The 20,182-nt window shown below is 38.6% G+C and overlaps 1 protein-coding gene across 3 annotated transcripts in view; it reads right to left on the bottom strand.

Moving 5' to 3' along the window:
* Nucleotides 1-2,131: 2,131 nt before the first annotated feature.
* The window catches only part of Ranbp3l (RAN binding protein 3 like), a 49,864-nt gene continuing 31,813 nt past the window's right edge, over nucleotides 2,132-20,182 (bottom strand). For 2 of the 3 annotated variants that reach the window (XM_036207357.1, XM_036207356.1), the window contains 8 exons: nucleotides 17,020-17,120; nucleotides 15,300-15,384; nucleotides 10,855-10,957; nucleotides 10,191-10,315; nucleotides 8,712-8,832; nucleotides 6,994-7,136; nucleotides 4,653-4,833; nucleotides 2,132-2,834 (listed from right to left, as the gene is read on the bottom strand). In XM_036207357.1, the coding sequence (XP_036063250.1) occupies nucleotides 2,791-2,834; nucleotides 4,653-4,833; nucleotides 6,994-7,136; nucleotides 8,712-8,832; nucleotides 10,191-10,315; nucleotides 10,855-10,957; nucleotides 15,300-15,384; nucleotides 17,020-17,120 (903 nt within the window). In that variant the 3' untranslated portion in view covers nucleotides 2,132-2,790. The remainder of the gene's footprint in view (nucleotides 2,835-4,652; nucleotides 4,834-6,993; nucleotides 7,137-8,711; nucleotides 8,833-10,190; nucleotides 10,316-10,854; nucleotides 10,958-15,299; nucleotides 15,385-17,019; nucleotides 17,121-20,182) is intronic. The other variant, XM_036207358.1, reaches the window with a different exon arrangement.

Genomic DNA, 20,182 nt, shown 5'->3' with positions numbered 1-20,182 from the left:
CTTGCTTTGGTATTAATGGATGTTTGTGGTGGTTTGAATGAGCAATGCCCCAGTAGGTTCAAGTATTTGAACACTTAGTCTGTGGTTGGTTGCACTGGGATAGGTTAGAGAATGTTCAGGAAGTACATCACTGGAGTTGGGCTTTGAGAGTGGATAGCCTGGTCCCACTTCTGGTTCATTCTGCTTTCTGCAGGTGGGTGAAGAAGTGATCTCAGCTTCCTGTTCTGGCTCCCTGCTGCACTGCGTCCCCACCATATGGATTCTCTTCTGGAGCTGTAAACCCAGATAAATCTCCCTTCTGGGAGCCCCTTGGTTTTGATACCTTATCACAGCAACTAAAAGTAACTAATAAAGGATGTAAAATAGTATTTTGTAACAGAAAACATTTTAATGATTCATTATTATGCTAAGCAATTGAAGTAAATACTATTGAAAGAGAATGATTAGATTATCTTATTTAAGATATGTAATTCAATATAAAATTAGATATATATGTGATATATTTGGAGACTAGTTAATCAGATTTTAATAAAAATAGCTCATGTGGAAATCCAGAATGTAGGATTAGCAATCACCTGTCTGACTAACTTAAGAAAAAGGTATTATTGTATAATTGATTATTTCTCATTGAAAGGAGATAAAGGTTTAGGAAAGTAGAGGGGGGCTAGACGACGTTTCTTTTAATCAAAATGGAGGAATCTGATGCTATATATCATGTTTCTGCTCTTTGTCACTCTTTCATGATCCAGAAGTTTCCACTGCCTCTGCCCTGCTGCCATTCTAACCTACTTGGGGGTCTCCTGGCATTTCTGCATAGGCCGCAAGTCAGTCTGTTTCTCCTTTACCATCCTCACAGAAGACCAAAGAAAGTCAGAGTAGATTTAACTATATTAAAACAGTTCAGACCCAGAAAAAAAATATTGCTTCATTTTCATTTCAGTTTTGGAACAAGAAGGAACAAGCCAAAAAATAAAGGAGGGCTCTGTTCTCTGCTTCACTTTAACAATTATCCTATAAATACAATGTTCCCACAAAGTTAGGGTCTTATAGGTGAGCCAGTGCTGCCTCCTGATTATGTTTTGTTCCTTGTAAGAATTATCCACTGACTGTGTTCTGCACCAGAGTTACTTGCTGTGGATGATTGATTGATAAATAAAACACTGATTGGCCAGTAGCCAGGCAGGAAGTATAGACGGGACTAACAGAGAGGAGAATTGTGGGAACAGAAAGGCTGAAGGAGAGAGACGCTACCAGCCACCATGATGAGAAACAATATGTTAAGATACCAGTATGCCACGAGCTACGTGGCAACTTATAGATTAATAGAAATGGGTTAATTTAAGATATAAGAACAGTTAGCAAGAAGCCTGGCACAGCCATACAGTTTGTAAGCAGTATGTCTCTTTGTGTTTACTTGGTTGGGTCTGAGTGGCTGTGGGACTGGCAGGTAAGAGATTTGTCCTGACTGTGGGCCAGGCAGGAAAACTCCAGCTACAGTTACTTTCAGGAACAGTGGTAGAGGAGAAAGAAATCATCTTAATTATATGTATTAACTCCTTCCTCTGATACTGTCTCTTTCTCTTCAGTATTCCTTTTCTCTTTTCTTCTGAACATATTACTTAAATCCATCTCTAAAAGAGCTTATTCAGCTGCTGTATGCTAAACTCTGAGATCTGAGCTGAGGTTTGGTTAGTAAATATGTACATGCAATGGTTTTGTATTTATGAAGGCAATTAAGCAATGTTAACTTTTAAAATAAATATTCATGTATACTTTCAAAGAATATTTTCTTCAGTGTAGCAGTTTGTAAAATTACACCCTCATTACAAGTATGTCAGGGTTCAGAAGACATTTGGAAACCATTTAGGATCCTGAATCTTTATTCCATGATGGGATTGTTTAGGATACTAACAAAATAAAATATGGCCCTAAGTACTGAGACTGATTTTCATATGTGATTCATAAAGTATCTCTGAAATATCAAAAGGGCATAAACACATCTGCTAAAAATTATTGAAATTATTATACCAAAATGATGGAATTTGAGATAGTTATTGGCTATATATGATACATTTGCTATAAAAGGGCTTCTATATAGCCACACCTACTAGACTATTAATGACAACCACATAAATAAAGCACATTGATATTTGGCTTTTATATTTTTGACATATAGATAATATATTACATTTTGTTCAATTATTCCCCAACATTTGTGAGCTGACTGTGAGCCTAATCACATAAGATGCAATGGATACAAGTCCATGAATGGACACTTTTGTAAAAGAATTTCTACTTGAATATATATATTAGGAAACTCAAAGTATAAGTGAAATATACTTTTCTCAGAAGATAAACATGATTTAATGAAATGCCTTGCAGTTATAATATTTTTAAAGATATGGCTGTAAATTTAGTAAAATATTATTTCTATAGCCAGACAATATATGACTAAAATACTTTAGTGAGATATTTATCAAAACCAACAATTTGTACTTTTAATTATTATATCCATCAACATGATGAATAGTCCAAATTAGTTAAGAAATCCCATTCTAGATTAATCCACAAAATGATGAATTTTTATCTTCTGAAGTTCATTTCTTAAATTCTATCCACAATAATCAAAATGCAAAATAAAACAAAACTTTTAATTACAAGAAGTTGTATTTCTTTAATTAAAAAAAAAAAAAACACCTCTTCAAAGTATGTGTAGAATCTTCTCAGGACAGTCTGGCATTTCAGTTGAGTGACCAGTTTCTGTAGATGTCATGTTTACATTCGAGAGTGCTATGAACAGACAACTGACTGTCTGTGGTTCCATCTTGAAGGATCTGTGGTAAATGTAAAATATTTCATTACATAACATCATACTTAGACTTAATGTCAAATACAGATAAACATGAATAGCTTAGTGATAAGGAAATGAAAGATAAAAGTATGCTTTATATATGTTTAAATAATGTTAGAAAATATTGCTAATAATTTCCACTCCCACCCTGTATCAAGGGTGGTTGATTTTAGCACGTGTGTACTCTGTTTTTTCAGCCTTTGGGTTTATCACCACCATTATGGTGTGTGTGTGAGTGTGTGTGTGTGTGTGTGTGTGTGTGTGTGTGTGTGTGATGCGGGAGCACACATGTGCTAAGGCATGTGTACGGAGGCCAGAGGATAACTGTGTAATATTGGGTATCTCCTCCCACCTTTATGTGGGTTCTGGGGATCAAACTCAGTTTGTTAGGTTTGCTTGACGCATGCTTTCTCTGCTGAGCCATCGTACCGACAACGTCCCTAATAATTTTAAAGATGCTATTTCCTGAAAAAAATTAATTCATGGGCAATGAAGTCCAAACAGGCATTTTATAACTTCTGTAACTTTTTAGCATTGTGTGCAATACTTCCTGAGGAAGGTGCTGTGTGTGAACGGGAAACGAGCAGAAGGAGGGGCCTGTGATTGACAGGTGCCTTACATTCTTTCCATTCATTTAACAGGAAGATGGTCACATATCAACCTTTTCTTAAAAAGTTTCATTACTGTGTCTCATTGATTAAAATTTGCCATTTCACCTTCATTTTAAGTTGACATTTTCTAATAGAGTCCACAACACAAACATAGTAATATGAAAGATAATTTACTGATTCATTTCATTTCATTTGGAGACTCATAGACCTATTGCTCAATAGATTTGTTTAAAGTGGAAAACCATACTCATGTAGTTCTCTGGCTCATTGAGTCAAGCAACCTAATCTGCCCACACGGTAGAATTTTCCTTTTAATTGTAACTTTAATGTTAAAAGCAAAGTCCTCCATCTTGTTTTATATGTTCTTTGTTTTAAGATTATGTATGATTAAAGCAGCTTTACGATTTTAAAATGATTGAAAGTGGGAAATGCTCATCACATTATCATTTTATACTGTCAAGTACCTCTAGGCAGAATTTGGGGTAAGTGAAGCTGTCACTAAAAGTGACTAGATGACTCTGTTAGAATAGCCACATCCATAGAACACAGCTACGCTTACAAGGTCTTTGGCACTGCCCACCCTCCCTGCCGATAATGATATCAGGGTGTCACTTTTAAATCCACACAGCAGGACAAACTAAAATCTGAAAATCATTTTGCTGCTGACTCTGTTTCAGCCTTAGTTCATTTGTGAATCCTGACCCAATTTAAAAAGTTGTCATTTTTGCCCTAGTCAACGGAGGACTTTGCAGGATAATACTTATACCATTTAGTTGTTTCTCTAAGCAGTCAGATTCCAAAGTGGGAATAAATATGATGTTCAGGACTTAAAACTAGATCTACCTGGATCCCCACTGCATACATTTCTATTTCCTCTAGTTATAGCCAGTAATAGACTGGAACGTGAGAAAATGAGTCAGTAGTGGTTACTTTCAAGACAGCAATGTAACACTTTAAATTGTGAATGAAGTCTTTTATGGAATTTATAGGCAAATGACCTAAGGGTCATTTGGTCACAGGGAGGTCGACTTGAAGGCCCCTCATAGGAGACATTTCCAACCTACAAACAGCCAGGCTCCAACCACCACTCACTTAAAGCAACCATTTTTATGACCCAAAGGCCTATTCAATATTCTGGACTATGACTGCGATACTGCTTTTAGGCTTCTGACCTAGCAAGAATTACTTACCTGATCCATTTTTAGTGACTTGCATGAAGTCATCCTCATCCTCGTCGCAGCTGAACTGCTGGAGGACTGTGTCCTGCTGACTTTCAGCTGGACCACCCTCAGCCTGCTTCCTGAGGCTTCGAAGGGCAACAAGGCGATGATGTATTGCCGCATACAGACAGCCTGTGTCTTTGGCACTAGCCTTTGTGAGAAAAGTTACCTTGTTGAGACTATAAGTAATGGATAAATGTAGCCATGTTTACATCTTTCTCTCTCACTGTTTATAAAGGAAGGGATTGTGCTACATAAATCTGGAAAGTAAATAAATGCCCGCAGCCCAACATGTTCAAAAGTAAAGCTGACTCATTTTACACCAAATTGTATCCCAAAGTGAGTAATGTTATAAGATCTCAATCCATACATTTTAAATTAAGCAAATGCAATTTTGTTATTTAAGAATCCTCTTCGAAGTGAAACCTTTAAGATGCTTCTTACTTTGCTACCATCTGCCGTAGAACAGCATAGACCTAGAGGAAAAGCATTCCTGCTTCTTCCCATCACTTTACTTATCCACCCTCCAACCCACACAGCTTTGTGGAGAAGCAAAGCTCCTGAGGAATCGGTGACATTTTCAGACATCGATCTTCTCAAAACTTCTCCAAGCTAAGTTTTGGTTGTCATTAAAATAAAAACGATGGCAGCAGTAGATGAATACTGGTATAGCATTAGCTGTTGTGTTTGTGTTCATCTACATTAGCAAAAACTCGTAGTACATGTGTACTCATCCCTCTTCCCTTTACAAAAGAGAACGCTGTGACTGAGAAAAAGAAAGGGACATGTCTATGTTACAACATTAAAGCACTCATTTACATTAAAAAAAATTAATGTTTTGTCATCATTTTAGCTGTTTAATCTCAGCAGTTTTATAAAGTATGTTACTGTTGCCTTCATTTTGCATGTGAGTAAGTCAGTTTAATGAAAGCTAAGTGATTTGGAGGTCACGTAATTGTACAATGTGGCACATATGTATGGATATGTACACATTTAGCTTTTCCTGATTTTGAAATATTTACAGATACATAATAAGATATTTTGTGGATGTAGCCCAAATCTAACCGAAGAATGTATTTATGCTTCATCTATACATAGCTTATAGGAATTTTTTTTCCAGTATTTTAGTGTGCCTGGGACCCAGTCATACAAGGTCAGAGGTGGAAATTTCCTTGTTGAAACTCAAAAAATGCTGGAGTTGGGAGCATTTTGGATTTCAAATTTTTAAATCCGGGAAGCTTAATCTATTTGTGTAAGACTAAAATGTTGATAGTGATCATAACAGATAGTCTGTATTGTATTTCCTTTGTTGGTCTCTTGTGAATGTACCACAATTTAAAAGTCCGTGGGGTGGAGTATTATGTCCTTAAATGATAAAGACGAGTTATCATCTTGCTCTTAGGTTTTTGTTGTTGATGTTTGTTTGTGGCTTTTTGTTGTTTTTTGGTTTTGATTTGTTGTTGTTGTTGTTGTTTTTGCTATTGCTCCTGATTCAACTTTTCCTAACACTTTAATACCCAAAAGGTCACTTATTCCTGACAAAGCACTTTTAAGTTAATAAAATTTGGGAGTTTTGTCACATACCAATTTTTCTTCATTATTTAGTAGAAGTCTATCCACTTATATTGTTACCTACTCCAAGTATCATTTGTGTACTCATATTTTTTCAAGTCCTCTAGGTCTCAGACTATGGAAAAACCCAGTTGAGGGAAGGAGGCTGGGGGTGGCGGGAAGAAGGCTTTGTTTGAGGCAGCTGGCTCTCTTGTATCTGTATCTTGTATTTGAGGTCAGGCCTTCCTGCTGCAGGGAACAGCCTGACTGTGCTTCCATCCGTTTCCCTGGAGATTTTCTCATGTTCAGAATTGGAATTTGCTGTTGGACTGGTTGTAACATGCTGGCCCTGTGCTTTTCCATTCCTCACTGGCTCCTTTGCTCTGCTCACAAAGCCTCCTCTATCTGGGTAACGGCGTTAAGTGGCAGGTTAAGATTCTGCTGACCTCCTAGGAGCCACTTTGACAATGTCGTCACTGGGAACTCATCAGCTTATTGACATGATTGCAGTAGTAGAGGAAATGATAGGTAGTAACATCCGAATGTCTTAGAATGAGGACCACCTAATTCATATTGACTTTGGTGTCAGTTTAAATAGATGTTAGGCCACATTACACTGTCAATAACCACAATGAGCAGCTGATTTCTTTGCCAGTCATGCAGATGATTATAGCAAAATGCAAAAATAAATTAGGTGTTGCAAGAGGCTAATTATTGTTTTAGTAGGCTAATCCCCTCATTGCTGAAATCTGTAACTTACCTGAATTAAAAATACTTTTATACCATCGTCTTCTAAGTCAGTCGCAGTGATTTGCAAGTTTTTGTGATTTGCTCTTTGAACCTTCATTTGAGTCCAGAGTCTGCTGTTGAGGACCAGCCTCAGATTGCCTTGGTTGTGCATGACTGTGATGAGCAGATAACAAGTCAGATTAGAGTTGGTGATGCCTTAACCTGAGAAAGGATAAACATCTCTGAAGGAGAAGTTAATCCTGTGGTTGTTTTTTCAAGCTGTGTTTTCTTTCACTATCGAGTGGTCATCTAGCTAGATTATAACTCTGTTTTAAAATTGAGTCTTACGTTAGAGAAAGTTGATCTAATAACTTACTTTAGTTTCAGTGTTAGAATTCTATTTTTTCTAGAATTTTTAAATGATTAAATTTAAAGGGCTTCTTTGAAGACCTGATGACTTGAAGATTATCTAAGACATGTTTACAATGAAAACAAACAAACAATGTTTAAGTGTTCAAAATGTTGAATCAGATCAATTACAGCTCAACCAAAAGAGAGAACACTAAAAGTCATTCAGTAACAGTACTGAAGGAAGATACTCATATGGGAAGATGATCCTGGAATACTATGTAAAAAATGCCAGGTCAGTATAGCACCGTGAACCACAAATTGTGCCATCTATGCAGAGAATGGCATCCACAGAATGCATTGTTAACAAACTATCTAGAAAATAGATCCTGATACTATTGTATCTATTCTTTGGTTGATTTATTTGCTGCTTTCTGTAGTGAACCCATATTACCCACATAATAACAACAACAGTAAAGGTATTTTGGTCTTTTTTTTTTTTTTTTTTTTTTTCTGGAGAACAGTAGAATTAAACCAGAGTTAAGAACAGCCAATGAGGCCTTGGTGGCATTATTTAGAAACCTGTTGGTCTGTTACAAAGCTGAGAACCCTGTTCTCGGTCTTTTGATCTGAATTCTATCCCTTTGCATTTTTTGAGCTTGACATTTGAAACTCAACAGATCCTCATACACCCCAGATCCAGATTCTGTGTGTAGTTTCCTTCAAAACTTTGACTTCTCAGAACCATCTGGCAAGAGAATTCACCGCACCAGCCCTCTGCCCTTGCTCATGTGCAGTTTGGGTCTCTGAACGAAGTCCAGTGTGCCCTTTTGAATGCCAAACATCTGAAATTTTTCTCCAGCTTCTCATCACCCCCTTGCTGCAGGACGCAATAATTACACACTTGTCTCCTCAGAAACTGACCCTTCATCCCAGCTCCACACTGTGTTTGGATGCCAAGTATACATGACGTGTCAGCTCTTTCTTTTTCCCGAAACTTTAAATGTTGCCAAGCTTTGCTTTATACCCCTTCCAATACTAATGACATCACTATTCTGGTGTGTGCTTAGCTTTGACACAGCCGCTTTCCACACAGCATCTCATTTTCACAGTTGCTCAAAAAGCCTTGAGTTATAGCATCTCAGTGAATTCTCACCAACACCGAAAATGCCACAGACTACTGTTATTCAAATTTTGAATTTGTATAGTCAAACCATTTCTTTGGGGTTTCTAGTAAGTGGTGGAAGAAAAATGGGAAGCCCCTAGAGTACATTAGAAATATTGTTTTCCATAACCAGATTGACTGGTGTGTTTTATAATGCACCTGCAGAAAGCAGCGTGCATCTACATGAGACGTTTCACCCTGAGAAATCGTGGCTTACTTTACAACATTGTCCTTACTTAGTCTTGACTGGAGTGTCCCACAGTCACTGTTCATTATGTCGTTCAGTCTCAACGTTCCTCTGCCTCTTTCAGTCCAGGATTGTGTTGTCTTGGCGAATACAAATATCTTACAGTTGATCTAAATGACAATTGTTTAAAATGTCAGATACATTGAAATTTTTTCAGATTAAATTCTTTCTTATATCTGGCTTGTCTTGTTAAATTAAATTAATCTTTGTTAATGATGAATGAACTAAAATTTGAGATTTATTTAACTTTCAAGAACATGCGATCTCTGAATAGTTCAAACTGCAAAAAAATATGAAAATAACAGCATAGGGTGAACTGAAGAGGGTTCCCAACCCTTGCTCTCCATCTTCCACTTCTGCAGCAGGTGGCATTAATAATAAAGAATTTATTTATTCTTTCAGAGATGTTTGCAGGTATACATACCAATACATATGTTTCCATTGTTTTCTAAAACTACAGGATACTATGTATACTTGCTGCTTTCTTACTTAATATGTCTCTATATGCCAACTTCTGCATTAAACTTTATATTATTTTGGCCACATAATGTTATTAGAAATAAATGAATCATAGATTTGCATGCTAAAATATTTCAAACACAGCACACGGACATGGAGAGTTGTGATATGATAACACGGGGTCCCTTGTGGTAATTTAGTGGTTACCAGTTATTAAATACTCCCATGCATAAGAAGTCATCTATACATTCAAATAAAAATGCAGTGCACCAGGGACTGACCCCTAGAAGTTACTCCAATTAGAGCAAAATTATGCCTTGAGATGCACTTATATGGAATAGAAGTATCCTGAGGTCATAGTGGAAATAAGGGGGAGTGGAGAGAGTGTGGGAGAAGATGGAGGAGGCCAGAGGGGGACTGGTGCCTTTAAACAGTGAGGTTACAGATTGACCTGACCCCACTCAGCCCCAAATCAGATACAGGGCACACCTGTGAAGTTCTTGATTTGTGCAAAAGTCTACACTTTAATAAACAACAACAATACCAGGAAAAGCTTTTCATCTTAAACTGAAAGCAAGTCTCCTTTCAGTATGAGTAGAGCTGATCATAGTAATGGTACTGCGTGTGAGAGCAGACAGGAGAAGTGTAAAATGGAAGTCTGAAGTTATTTGAAGACAGAATCCTAGCCTGTTTATACAAGCCCCAGAACTCGGGGGCTAAAGCAAGAAGATCCTAAACTTAGATTCATTGCCTCTTTCTTCTATGAGAACTAGAATGAGTGGTTGTAAACACACACACACACACACACACACACACACACACACACAGAATTTAAGAAGATAACACTACTTTAGTTTAACAATGAGGTTTTACAAGCCTCAAATAGTTTTTATCCAAGAAACTTAGTCTCCCTGGAATTCTATTTCTAGCTATTTCTGAAGATGTCTCTGCTGATGTTGGCTTTAGTCTATATAATACTTTTAGTCTCTATAATGCACAGCATACAAACCTTTAGCACATTATGTTCCATTTCTTCTCCCGTTATGACATCAATTTTCTCAAGCAAGCATTTTTGTGATGGTTTGGGAGAAAATGCAGCAGCTGATTCAATTAGGGACACAGTTTTAATAGAGTCTGTCCCAAAGAGAAAGCAGGAAGAAAAATTAGTAAGACCCTGTTTCCTCTGCCGTGAAGGTTGCATGCTAACCTTGTTAATACCTCTTTTTACCTTGTATTTTAAAGGTCGAACTGTTTGAGTAGGTTAAAAACCACCTAATTCATTCTTCCATAGTATTAAGTCAATAATTTTAAAGTCTATATTAAAACTTAATTATATGTTTTAATCCCTACCCAAAACAATTTAAATACTGGATTGTAGGCTTTTAAAATTGTCTGGATATTAGGTAAATGTCATTAAAAATAGGAGAACAGGGGCTGGAAAGATAGCTCCGTGGTTAAGAGCACTGGCTGCCATTCCAGAGGACCCAGCTTCAGTTCCCAGCACCCACACGATGGTTGCTCATTCCCAGGGGATCCGATGCCCTTTTCTGGCCTTCTTAGGCACCAGGCACACATGCATACATGCTGACATACATGCATGCAGACCACCCATACACATAAAAAGCCATAGGAGACGGTGAAGTTAGATGGTTTACAAATGAAACAATTCTTACTTGGGTCTGAAGCGGCAGCAGGACATTTCAGAAGAGATTTGAATGTTTTTTCCTTGGCAAAGGAATGGTCTTGAAGTGGAGGCTGGGTGAGCTTTTGAGTGCCCTAAGTGAGGGAAAATGTACGTTGTTTAATCTTATGCCTAGATATTTGCAATAAGCTGAAAACAAAAAGATTTTCTTTTTCAACATAGCACACAAGAAAGAGCTACTGTGGGTTTTTTTGGGGGGGGGGCCTGGGAGTGGGGGTGGAGGGCTCCTCTGCGCTTGACAGAGAACTGGGCTACAGTCAGGAAGCGTTGGTTCTAACCTCGAACACCAGAGCTCACTTATCCCAGCCTGTCCAGAAGGGTCTGGTTTTAGGGAAATAAGAAAAGCTGCAGTTGCAGGGAAGCAGCTGGTGTGGCTCTGTGCTCCACCAGGCTGACCAAAGGGCCGTTCTCTTCGCTTTGGGTGTTTTTCAGTGATCCCAGAGATTCGCTATTGTGTCTACTTCCCAGGAAAAGAAAACTCCGCTAGATATCCCAGAGAACAGAAGGAATCCTGATGTCTCCTCCAACATCAGTGTTTGCCAGCTGTGGTGTGTGTGTGTGTGTGTGTGTGTGTGTGTGTGTGTGTGTGGCATGTGCATGCCAAGACACATGTGTAAAGGTTAGAGAGCAGTTTGCTGGAATCCACTTTCTTCTTCCACCATGCGGGTCCCTCAGATCAAACTCAGGTCACCAGGCCTGGTGGCAAGTGCCTTTACCTCTGAGCCATCTCTCTAGCACCCCAACAGTCACTTCCAAGGCTCTGCATATCTAATGTCGTAAAAGCCCATATGAAAAAGATTAACAACTGTGCTATTCACAGCTGTGCGTGTATTCCCCTTGCAGAGCAGGATGGAACGGGGCCTTTGTGAACTCAAGATTCTGCCCTGTCAATTAGTGGGAAATCAGTATAGTCCCTGGAAGTAGGCAAAGACGAATCATTTTCGGTTTAAGAAGATAGAAACACAAGCTCAAAAAGATTAGTGACTCATTCTAAAAGCTCTAGTCAGGAATGCACTTTGACCCCCGTGTCACAAGGCCATGGGTTCACAGATTAATTAGAGGAAAAGCACAAACTATCTGGATTGTTCCAGGATCCTTGGGACATCCTCTCTGAGAGAAATGGGAAGCTTCAGTCCTTTCATAAGCCACATGTATGATTTGTTGACAAATGCTCTCTCACACCCAACCTCTGGGGCCCCAACTGTAGTTTGTTCTCACAGGTTTCTCTCTGTCTCCCTTCCTACACTGTAAGCCTCTCTAGAGTACTGTCTGCGTTAGCTTTGCATAACTACTTAGGTGGATTCCAAACCTAGCTGTACATTAGAATGACTTGACCTCACCCATAGCATTTCTGACCTAATGATACAATATCTTACTTAAAGGCTCCCCGGGAAGGGGAGCTGGGAGATGGCTCAGTGGGTAATGGTGGTTATTGTACAAACTTCAGGACAAATGCCCAGCACACACATAAAACTAGATATGGCCACCCCAGCACTGGGAGTCAGAGGCAGGTAGAGACAGGAACTCGGCAGCCAGCCTAGTCCAGTAAGCTGCAGGATCAATGAGACCCAGTCTCACAGGAATAAATTGGAGAGCAGTAAGAAAGGCCCATGGCATGTGCATACATGTGCATACACAACATACACACACATACACACACACACACACACACACAGAGAGAGAGAGAGAGAGAGAGAGAGAGAGAGAGAGAGAGAGAGAGAAACAAACAACTTTCCTCTTACTTAACTTAAGCATACAAGCTAATAGGACTCATTATGGCATCTTTATACACGTATTGTCTTTTGCCCCTTCATGCCTCCCCCTCCCCTCCTGCTGACCCTCTACCTCCTACCAAATAATGTTCCCTCTCCTTTCATGTCATATTTTTTTTTGTTTTTGTTGTTGTTGTTGCTTGTTTTTGTTTTTCGAGAGTCGTGTCATATTTATAAAAAGTCTACATTCTGCAGACAATGTCCACTTATTGTGTAGAAATCAAACCAAATATGCCTAAATTTACTTCAGGCAACTAAGAGTGAAAACTATCAATTAAACGGAAGGATAAACTACGTAAACAACAAGGTCATCAGTATGTGAACTCAGGACCTCCTGTACCATAGGAACATGGTACGTGGTTGGTTAAATGCATGTTAAAGGTCATCTTGTGAATATGGAAAGCATCTTAATTGTGCCTGGCATTCTACAGAGCCCATGACTACCCAAGTGTCAAACTTAGGAAAAAACAAAACAAAACAAAACAAAACAAAAAAAACCTTCCTAAATGTATTGCCCAAGGTTTCCCCTGGAGCTTGCTTGGTGCACTCTGGTTCTGACCCAAAGATGTGAGTCACTATCTCCGCTGTTGGTGGAGTTGCTCATCATTTTATTTGTTTTATTTTTTGACAGTCTGAGATGGTCTCACTGTTTAGTGCTCGCTGGCCTTGAACTGTCTACCCTTCTACCTCAGCCCCCTGGTGCTACAATGAAAGACCTGGACCCACACTCCAGGTAGACCTGGCCTTCTTGGCAGTGACAGAAAGGTACTTTAAGCTAAAAAGATCTACCCTTAGAATTAAGGGCAGTCCTGAGGTGTGTCTACAATAAGCAAGATCCAAAAATAAAAAACCTGACTCAGGAGAGCTCTAAAAATATTGAAAACAACTAGCTTTGAGAATTTTTTCTTTTCATTTTTATTAGCATATGCTAATTGTACAAAATAATGCATTTCATTGTGGCATTCTCTCTCTCTCTCTCTCTCTCTCTCTCTCTCTCTCTCTCTCTGTGTGTCTCTGTGTGTGTGTGTGTGTGTGTGTGTGTGTGTGTGTGTGTGTATGTATTGTACATGCATGGTATATGGGCACATATGAGTATACAGGTGTGTTCATCCATGGTGCACAGGCATGCAGAGGCCAGAAGAGGATGTCATTGGCATTTTCCTCTATGGCTCTCTGCCTTCTTCCCTGGAAGCAGGGTCTTTCACTAACCTGGAAGCCTGCCATTTTAGCTAAGCTGGTTTTTCCAGGGGTGCTGCAGATTCCAACACAGACTCCTGCACTTACAGAGCAAGTGCTCATACCCACTGAACCACCTCTCCCCAGCCCCTCGCTGTGACATTTTCAGACATATTCACCGTGTTCTTTGATCATAAAAGTCTCTGCCACTCCATTAACCTGCCTCATGTGACCAGTAACCCTAAGACAATCCCCTTATGCCAAGTTCAGATATCACTCTAGTTTAACAAAGTCTGGAAAACCCTGTGAATCATGACAGTGTGCGGGCATGCCAAGGCTTCCACTTTGCTCTATATTGTTCTTTTCTTTACAGTAATGCTGCCTTAGAAATCAAAGTTCTGGGCAAGACCCAGAAGCAGCAGCAGCAGCAGCAGCAGCAGCAGCAGCAGCAGAGGAATTAAATATAAATGATACAATAGCATTTGGGAGTTTTCACTTGTTTCCTAGACAAGTAAAGCACCTGGATTTTTCTCCTAAAATGCAAACCATTATAATAATGTTTTTCAAAGTACAGGTTTGGCTGTAGTTAATAAGAGCACATTGATTTATTATTTTCAACTAGGTGACATTTGTTCAGTGGGGTAGCCACTGAGAAGTTGCCCTTGATCAACTAAATAACCTCCCACTCATGCTCAGGCAAGAAACTCATTCAGTGGACTACACAGAAAAGGAAGACATGAACGTAGGAGGGGGACGTGTCGAAAACAGCTCCAGCAGGAAAGGGAGGAAGATGAGAGAGAGAGAGAGAGAGAGAGAGAGAGAGAGAGAGAGAATGACAAAAACTCACAACTGTATGTAACTGTCAAATAGTTTTTAAAAATTAAAGAAAAACACTGCTGAGAAAACACTATTAAAATATTATTAATTGAGCTGATCATCTAACTGCTATGTGTTTCTGAAAGTTCAATGAGTGCTTTGGACTGAACATAAGGCAAAGAACTGTTTGACACTTCACATTGGTAATAATGAAGTGATTGTACAGCTTCCTTCCTCTATGGCAGTGGTTCTCAACCTGTGTGTTACAACTCTTTGGGGATTAAATGACCCTTTCACAGGGGTCATCTAACACCATTGGAAAACACAGGTATTTACATTACAATTCATAACAGTAACAAAATCACAAATATGAAGTAGCAACAAAATAATCTTATGGCTGGGGGTCACCACAGCATGAGGGGGGTGTGTTAAAGGGTCGCAGCATTAGGAAGGCTGAGAACCACTACCCTATGGGCTTCACATCTATTATTCAAACAGCTGGGACATACTCCCCAGAAGCCTTTTGTAGTTAAAGAAAGAAATTGTGACTTTTAACCCAGAACTAGGAAGTATTCTCGAACTGAACACTGATTAATTTCCCTTGAGAAATGCAAAAGGACGGTTCCTCTAAGATAATTTACCCAAATCTTACCAAAACTCTTTCTACCATGTTTTCTCCAAAAACGAAGTCAGAACTACAGCCTTTAAAAGAACACTTATCTTCCTTTGGTTGGTACCTATGAAACAGAAATAAGTATTTGCTATTTTAATGTGTGGGTGAAGCCACTTTAAGCTTTAGCAGGCAAAATAAACAGGTGGTTCAAACAGAAACATACTGCTTTGTTCATATGAAATGCATGAGAAGTGAATGAAAAACATGAGCTGAAGACTTCCAGGGGTAATAGTCAGAATATTGTTGCTTACTGTTATGACGCTGGAGTTGGCCTGTATGGATGACCTCATGCCATTTACTCTGTGGGCTACATGACCAGCTAGAGGGCTGCCCAGGCCTTATCTTGTTGCATTCCAGCAATCCATAACCGTTATTCTTTGTCCCTAAGTGGCCAATGATGCTTTGAACAATTCAAGATCTTCAGGGCGTCTTATCAGTTGTACTTGAATGTGCATTGATTGTCTTAATTCTTTTTTTTTGTAAAGATTTATTTATTTAGTATACAGAAGAGGGCGCCAGATCTCATTATAGATGGTTGTGAGCGCCATGTGGTTGCTGGGAATTGAACCCTGGACCTCTGGAAGACCAGTCAGTGTTCTTAACCTCTGAGCCATCTCTCCAGTCCCCACCCCCGACTTTTTGCCAAAGCTGAAGACCGAACCCAGGGCCTTGAGCTTGCTAGGCAAGCACTCTACCACTGAGCTAAATCCCCAACCCCCCTGTCTTAATTCTTATACTCCAAGAAATTTGATTTTTATATCAAATTATGTTCTGCATGATGAGAAAATCAAACACGCAGCCCCCTGTTTGTAGGCAGATGCACTGAAATCCTCAGCACATTCCCATGAACTCATAGTACTCAACCTGGATAGAGACTACTCTTGTGAGTCAATGTTTGTCCACAACCGCCTTTAGTATTCTCTCAGATAAAACATTCCTCCATCACCACTAATACTAAGTCACTAACTTTTCACTTAACAGATGCATGATGCTTTTCTTTACCTAAACAATTAATGCCAATTAATCACAGATGGCACCAAATTAATCACAGTTGGCATTAGAAAGAGGGGGAAAGCACATAAACAAAAAGGAAGATTAACAGCAAGAAAACTTGGACCTGAAGCTTAGTCATATCTTTTTGAAATATTCCAGCCCAACTCCATGAGATAATGAAGATAATCCAATGTGATTATGATGACAGAGAAGTAGCTGAGGTATTCTAAAGAAATTTCTAAACTAATATTCCTCTAAAATGTGCTTTTAAATCTTGTCAATTTATTCATACAATATCAGAAAATTACAGTGTATGAATAGTTAAAATGGTCAGAGAAAACAAAAATGAAAAGGAACCATTTTGGTTTTCTCATTAGGTTGAACATCCTGAATTAGAAAATCTGAGATACAAATTTTTCCCAAATCTGAAACATTTTGAGCACTGACATAAATTCCTCGCCTCATATAATGGGTCAAAGTCAAAATCATGAAAAATATTGAATACAGTTACATTCAGATTATATACTCAAGGTGTATGTAAATCTGTGTACATGAGTTTTATGTTTAGATTTTAGTTCCATCATAAAGATATTAACTACAGTATATGTATTCAAATATTACAAAAATCTTTAAAAAAAAAAACTAATTTGAAACACCTCTAGTCCCAAACACTTTGGAGAAGGAATACACAGGCTGAATATTTTACCCTGATATCGCCTCTGAGACTTGTAGGTCAGTAGACAGCTGGACTGAACTTCTGGCATTTGGTAAATTTTCACTTAGTAAACTAGAGTTTGCCTCAGATACCTGAAAAAAAGGAGAAGAAATCCATCTGAAGGGTTGCTAGACTTGCTCTGTCTAGAAACATCAGACAGAAACCAGTTATAGTCACACATGTTAAAAAGCTTTCTGTGTTCAGACACGCCCCCAGCCCTTCATGTGCCTCGTCTCACGTGATCTTCACGGCTAGGTGCACCCACAGTTTACAAATGAGCCAACAGACGTGGGAGAACTCACCCACGTCACACAACCAAATGGAAGTAACATTAAGTACAAGTCTTTGATTCCAGAGATGGCATATTTCATTACAATACTCACAAACTTGTTGCCTTTTGTAAATTTTACTTAGTTTATCCATTTGGGCTTAATGATTACTTCTGGATTAGTGGGGGACTTTTCAGGGCTGTTCAGTCTCTGGGAGTACCCTAAGAGTTTCCCTTCCAAGGCACCCAGTGTAAGAGGAAATCAGCTCATCTCTTCATCTTGACATTTTCCTTGGGTAACTGCGTCAGTTGAAACTGGTTTTGAGCATGTACATAATGTGCTTGGCCTACACTGATACCATCCATGTGGGAGTGAGGGATTTCAGAGCTGGAGTAGGGTCCAGCAGTAAAGAACTCATCTGGTCCAGTGTTTACTGTGTTTTTTGGGGTACCTCTTTTCCCCCCATAGGGATTTGCAAATGTGTTCTGGGGATAGTACATGTTTTCAAAGTCAGGCAAGTTGAGTTTCTGCTTGAATTTTTATACTAATCAATAAAAGTATTAATCTTTCCCTCTTATACCAGGAAGCTAAAAAGCTGACAAATATCTACAAGAGATCATGTGCCTTGGTTATCTAAGATCAATGTATATGTCGATGGCCTTGTTACTCAATTTATCCTTCAGTCTAAGTGACACTTTCCACTCTTTGTTGCTTAAATCGTTTTATGTGTATTTGGTTTGATTTATACACAATAAGTGGACATTGTCTGCAGAATGTAGACTTTTTAAAATATATGACATAAAAGCAGAGGGAACACTATTTGGGAGAAGGAAGGGACCAGCTGAAGAGGAGGAGGGACAAAGGGCAAAGTAAGATGCTATGTCTGGATGGAGATGCCTTACTGAGTCCCATTACCTTGTATGCTAAGTAAGAAGAATTTACTTTTACTTTTCAAGAGCCAATGACCAGACCCAGGGCCTTGTGCTTGCTAGGCAAGTGCTCTACCACTGAGCCAAATCCTCAAGCTTGTAAAAGGAAAATTTAAAAATATTTGTTACTTTTTGAGATTATAATTATCTTTCCTTTCCTCCCTCCAAGTTCTCCCATATATTCTTCTCTGCTCTTTTTCAAATTCACGGCTTCTTTTTTTCACTAACTTTTGTTACACACACACACACACACACATATGTAAAATTCCTAAATACATAGATATAATCTGCTTAGTCAGTATCATGTTGCTTGCAGGTGTATGTTTTTGGGGTTGTCCATCTCATAAAGTCTCACCAACATGACTGCCTAAACATGATCTAAACAAAGACAACAATAGACATTCTAAAGTGGACCGGGGCAGGGAAACTGGGGGCGGGGGCCCCTCAACCCCGCACAAAGAGTAACAGGCAATTAAGGATTGCTGAGAGCTGAAGAAGTAGTCTTCCTCGGGGAGAGCACACCGATTGATTGTCTAATACCAAATGGAAACTTTTTAAAGGCTATAAGAAACAGTGTTGCCAAAGTTTATAATTTCATTAAACTTCTATATTAAAATAGTACCCCATTTTGGTTTGTAGTTCTTGAATTAATGGTGACAGTGAATATTTTTACTAAAAAGTAGCAGGGTGGACACTAATTTATCTAGTTTTGACAGTTTAATACTTGTCAATAAAGAATATCCGATAATCTATAAAATTCACTTAAGGATAATTTTCACATTATCCACAGATTACATTCATTTAGTTAAACTTGAGCCATTGAATTTCATAGATTGTGTGTCTCTGGAGCCTCAAAGATCATCATGGAACAGAAAACTCAATAACAGGTATTCCCAGCTGGACTTCTCTATAACTGGAGTAATCTCTATTTATTAGACCTTTAAATTATGAAGAAATATTTACAAACTAGAGCTGGACATTTTCTGTTTTATAATTTAGGCAGAAATAAAAAACTGTAGTAAGTAATGAAATGCAGTCACTAGGATCTGAGTTCAAACCCCAGAGATTCAGGTGCAGTAGCAAACATTATAATCCCAGGGCCAGGCAGGCATAGAGGCAGATCTCTGGGGTTGCTGGCCAGTAGCCTAATTGTCAAACTCTAGGTCAATAGAGATCCTGTGTCAAAAAGCAAAGTGGAGGGTTCCTGGGGACCCAAGGAGGCCACCCAAGTTTGTTCTCTGGCCTCCAAATGCACATACATGCACATATACAAACACAGATGAGATTTATAAAAGTCATGACAAGGAAGAAATATAACTACATGTTATAGTTATATATATATATATACATGTTATAGTTATATATATATATACATGTTATAGTTATATATATACATGTTATAACATATAACAAAAATTGGTCTCTACTTATACAGCATTCTAAAATGGTGTATAACATTTCAAAACTTAGGCAACTTTTCCTTACAAAATTTAAGACTTACTTAACACCATTCTTCCCAACGTTCCTAAATAGATAAAAGTAATTACTAGATTGTATTTAGTTAAAACTTTTGGTAGTATAGCGTTCTACAATTAAGAATATGTTTTATCCTATAAACCACTTATCATCTGCCATGCATAATTGATTAAATTATTATTAAAATTCACAACGGGCCTCACAAAAATCATATCTTATAAAGAAGGAGGTTTGGAAGCATAACAATTATGGACAATGCTGACCAAATTCAGCTTCTTTTTTTCCCTGGTAAGGGGAGTGTTGGGTGCCTTGTTTGGGTAAGCACAGATTGTTGCAGGGCAAGACGACTTCCATTCTGATTCTTTTCCCTTAGTCAAAATGGCTGATATATTTCACTTCCATGTGTTACCGTCATTGTGTTCGGTGAAAACCAAACCAAACCAGTTGAGCAAACTCAAGAGTTTGAAAACAAATGGCTGA

Source organism: Onychomys torridus, chromosome 15 (genome assembly GCF_903995425.1).
Source record: "Onychomys torridus chromosome 15, mOncTor1.1, whole genome shotgun sequence".
Classification (NCBI taxonomy): Eukaryota; Metazoa; Chordata; class Mammalia; order Rodentia; family Cricetidae; genus Onychomys; species Onychomys torridus.
This window is presented reverse-complemented; position numbering and strand designations above follow the sequence as displayed.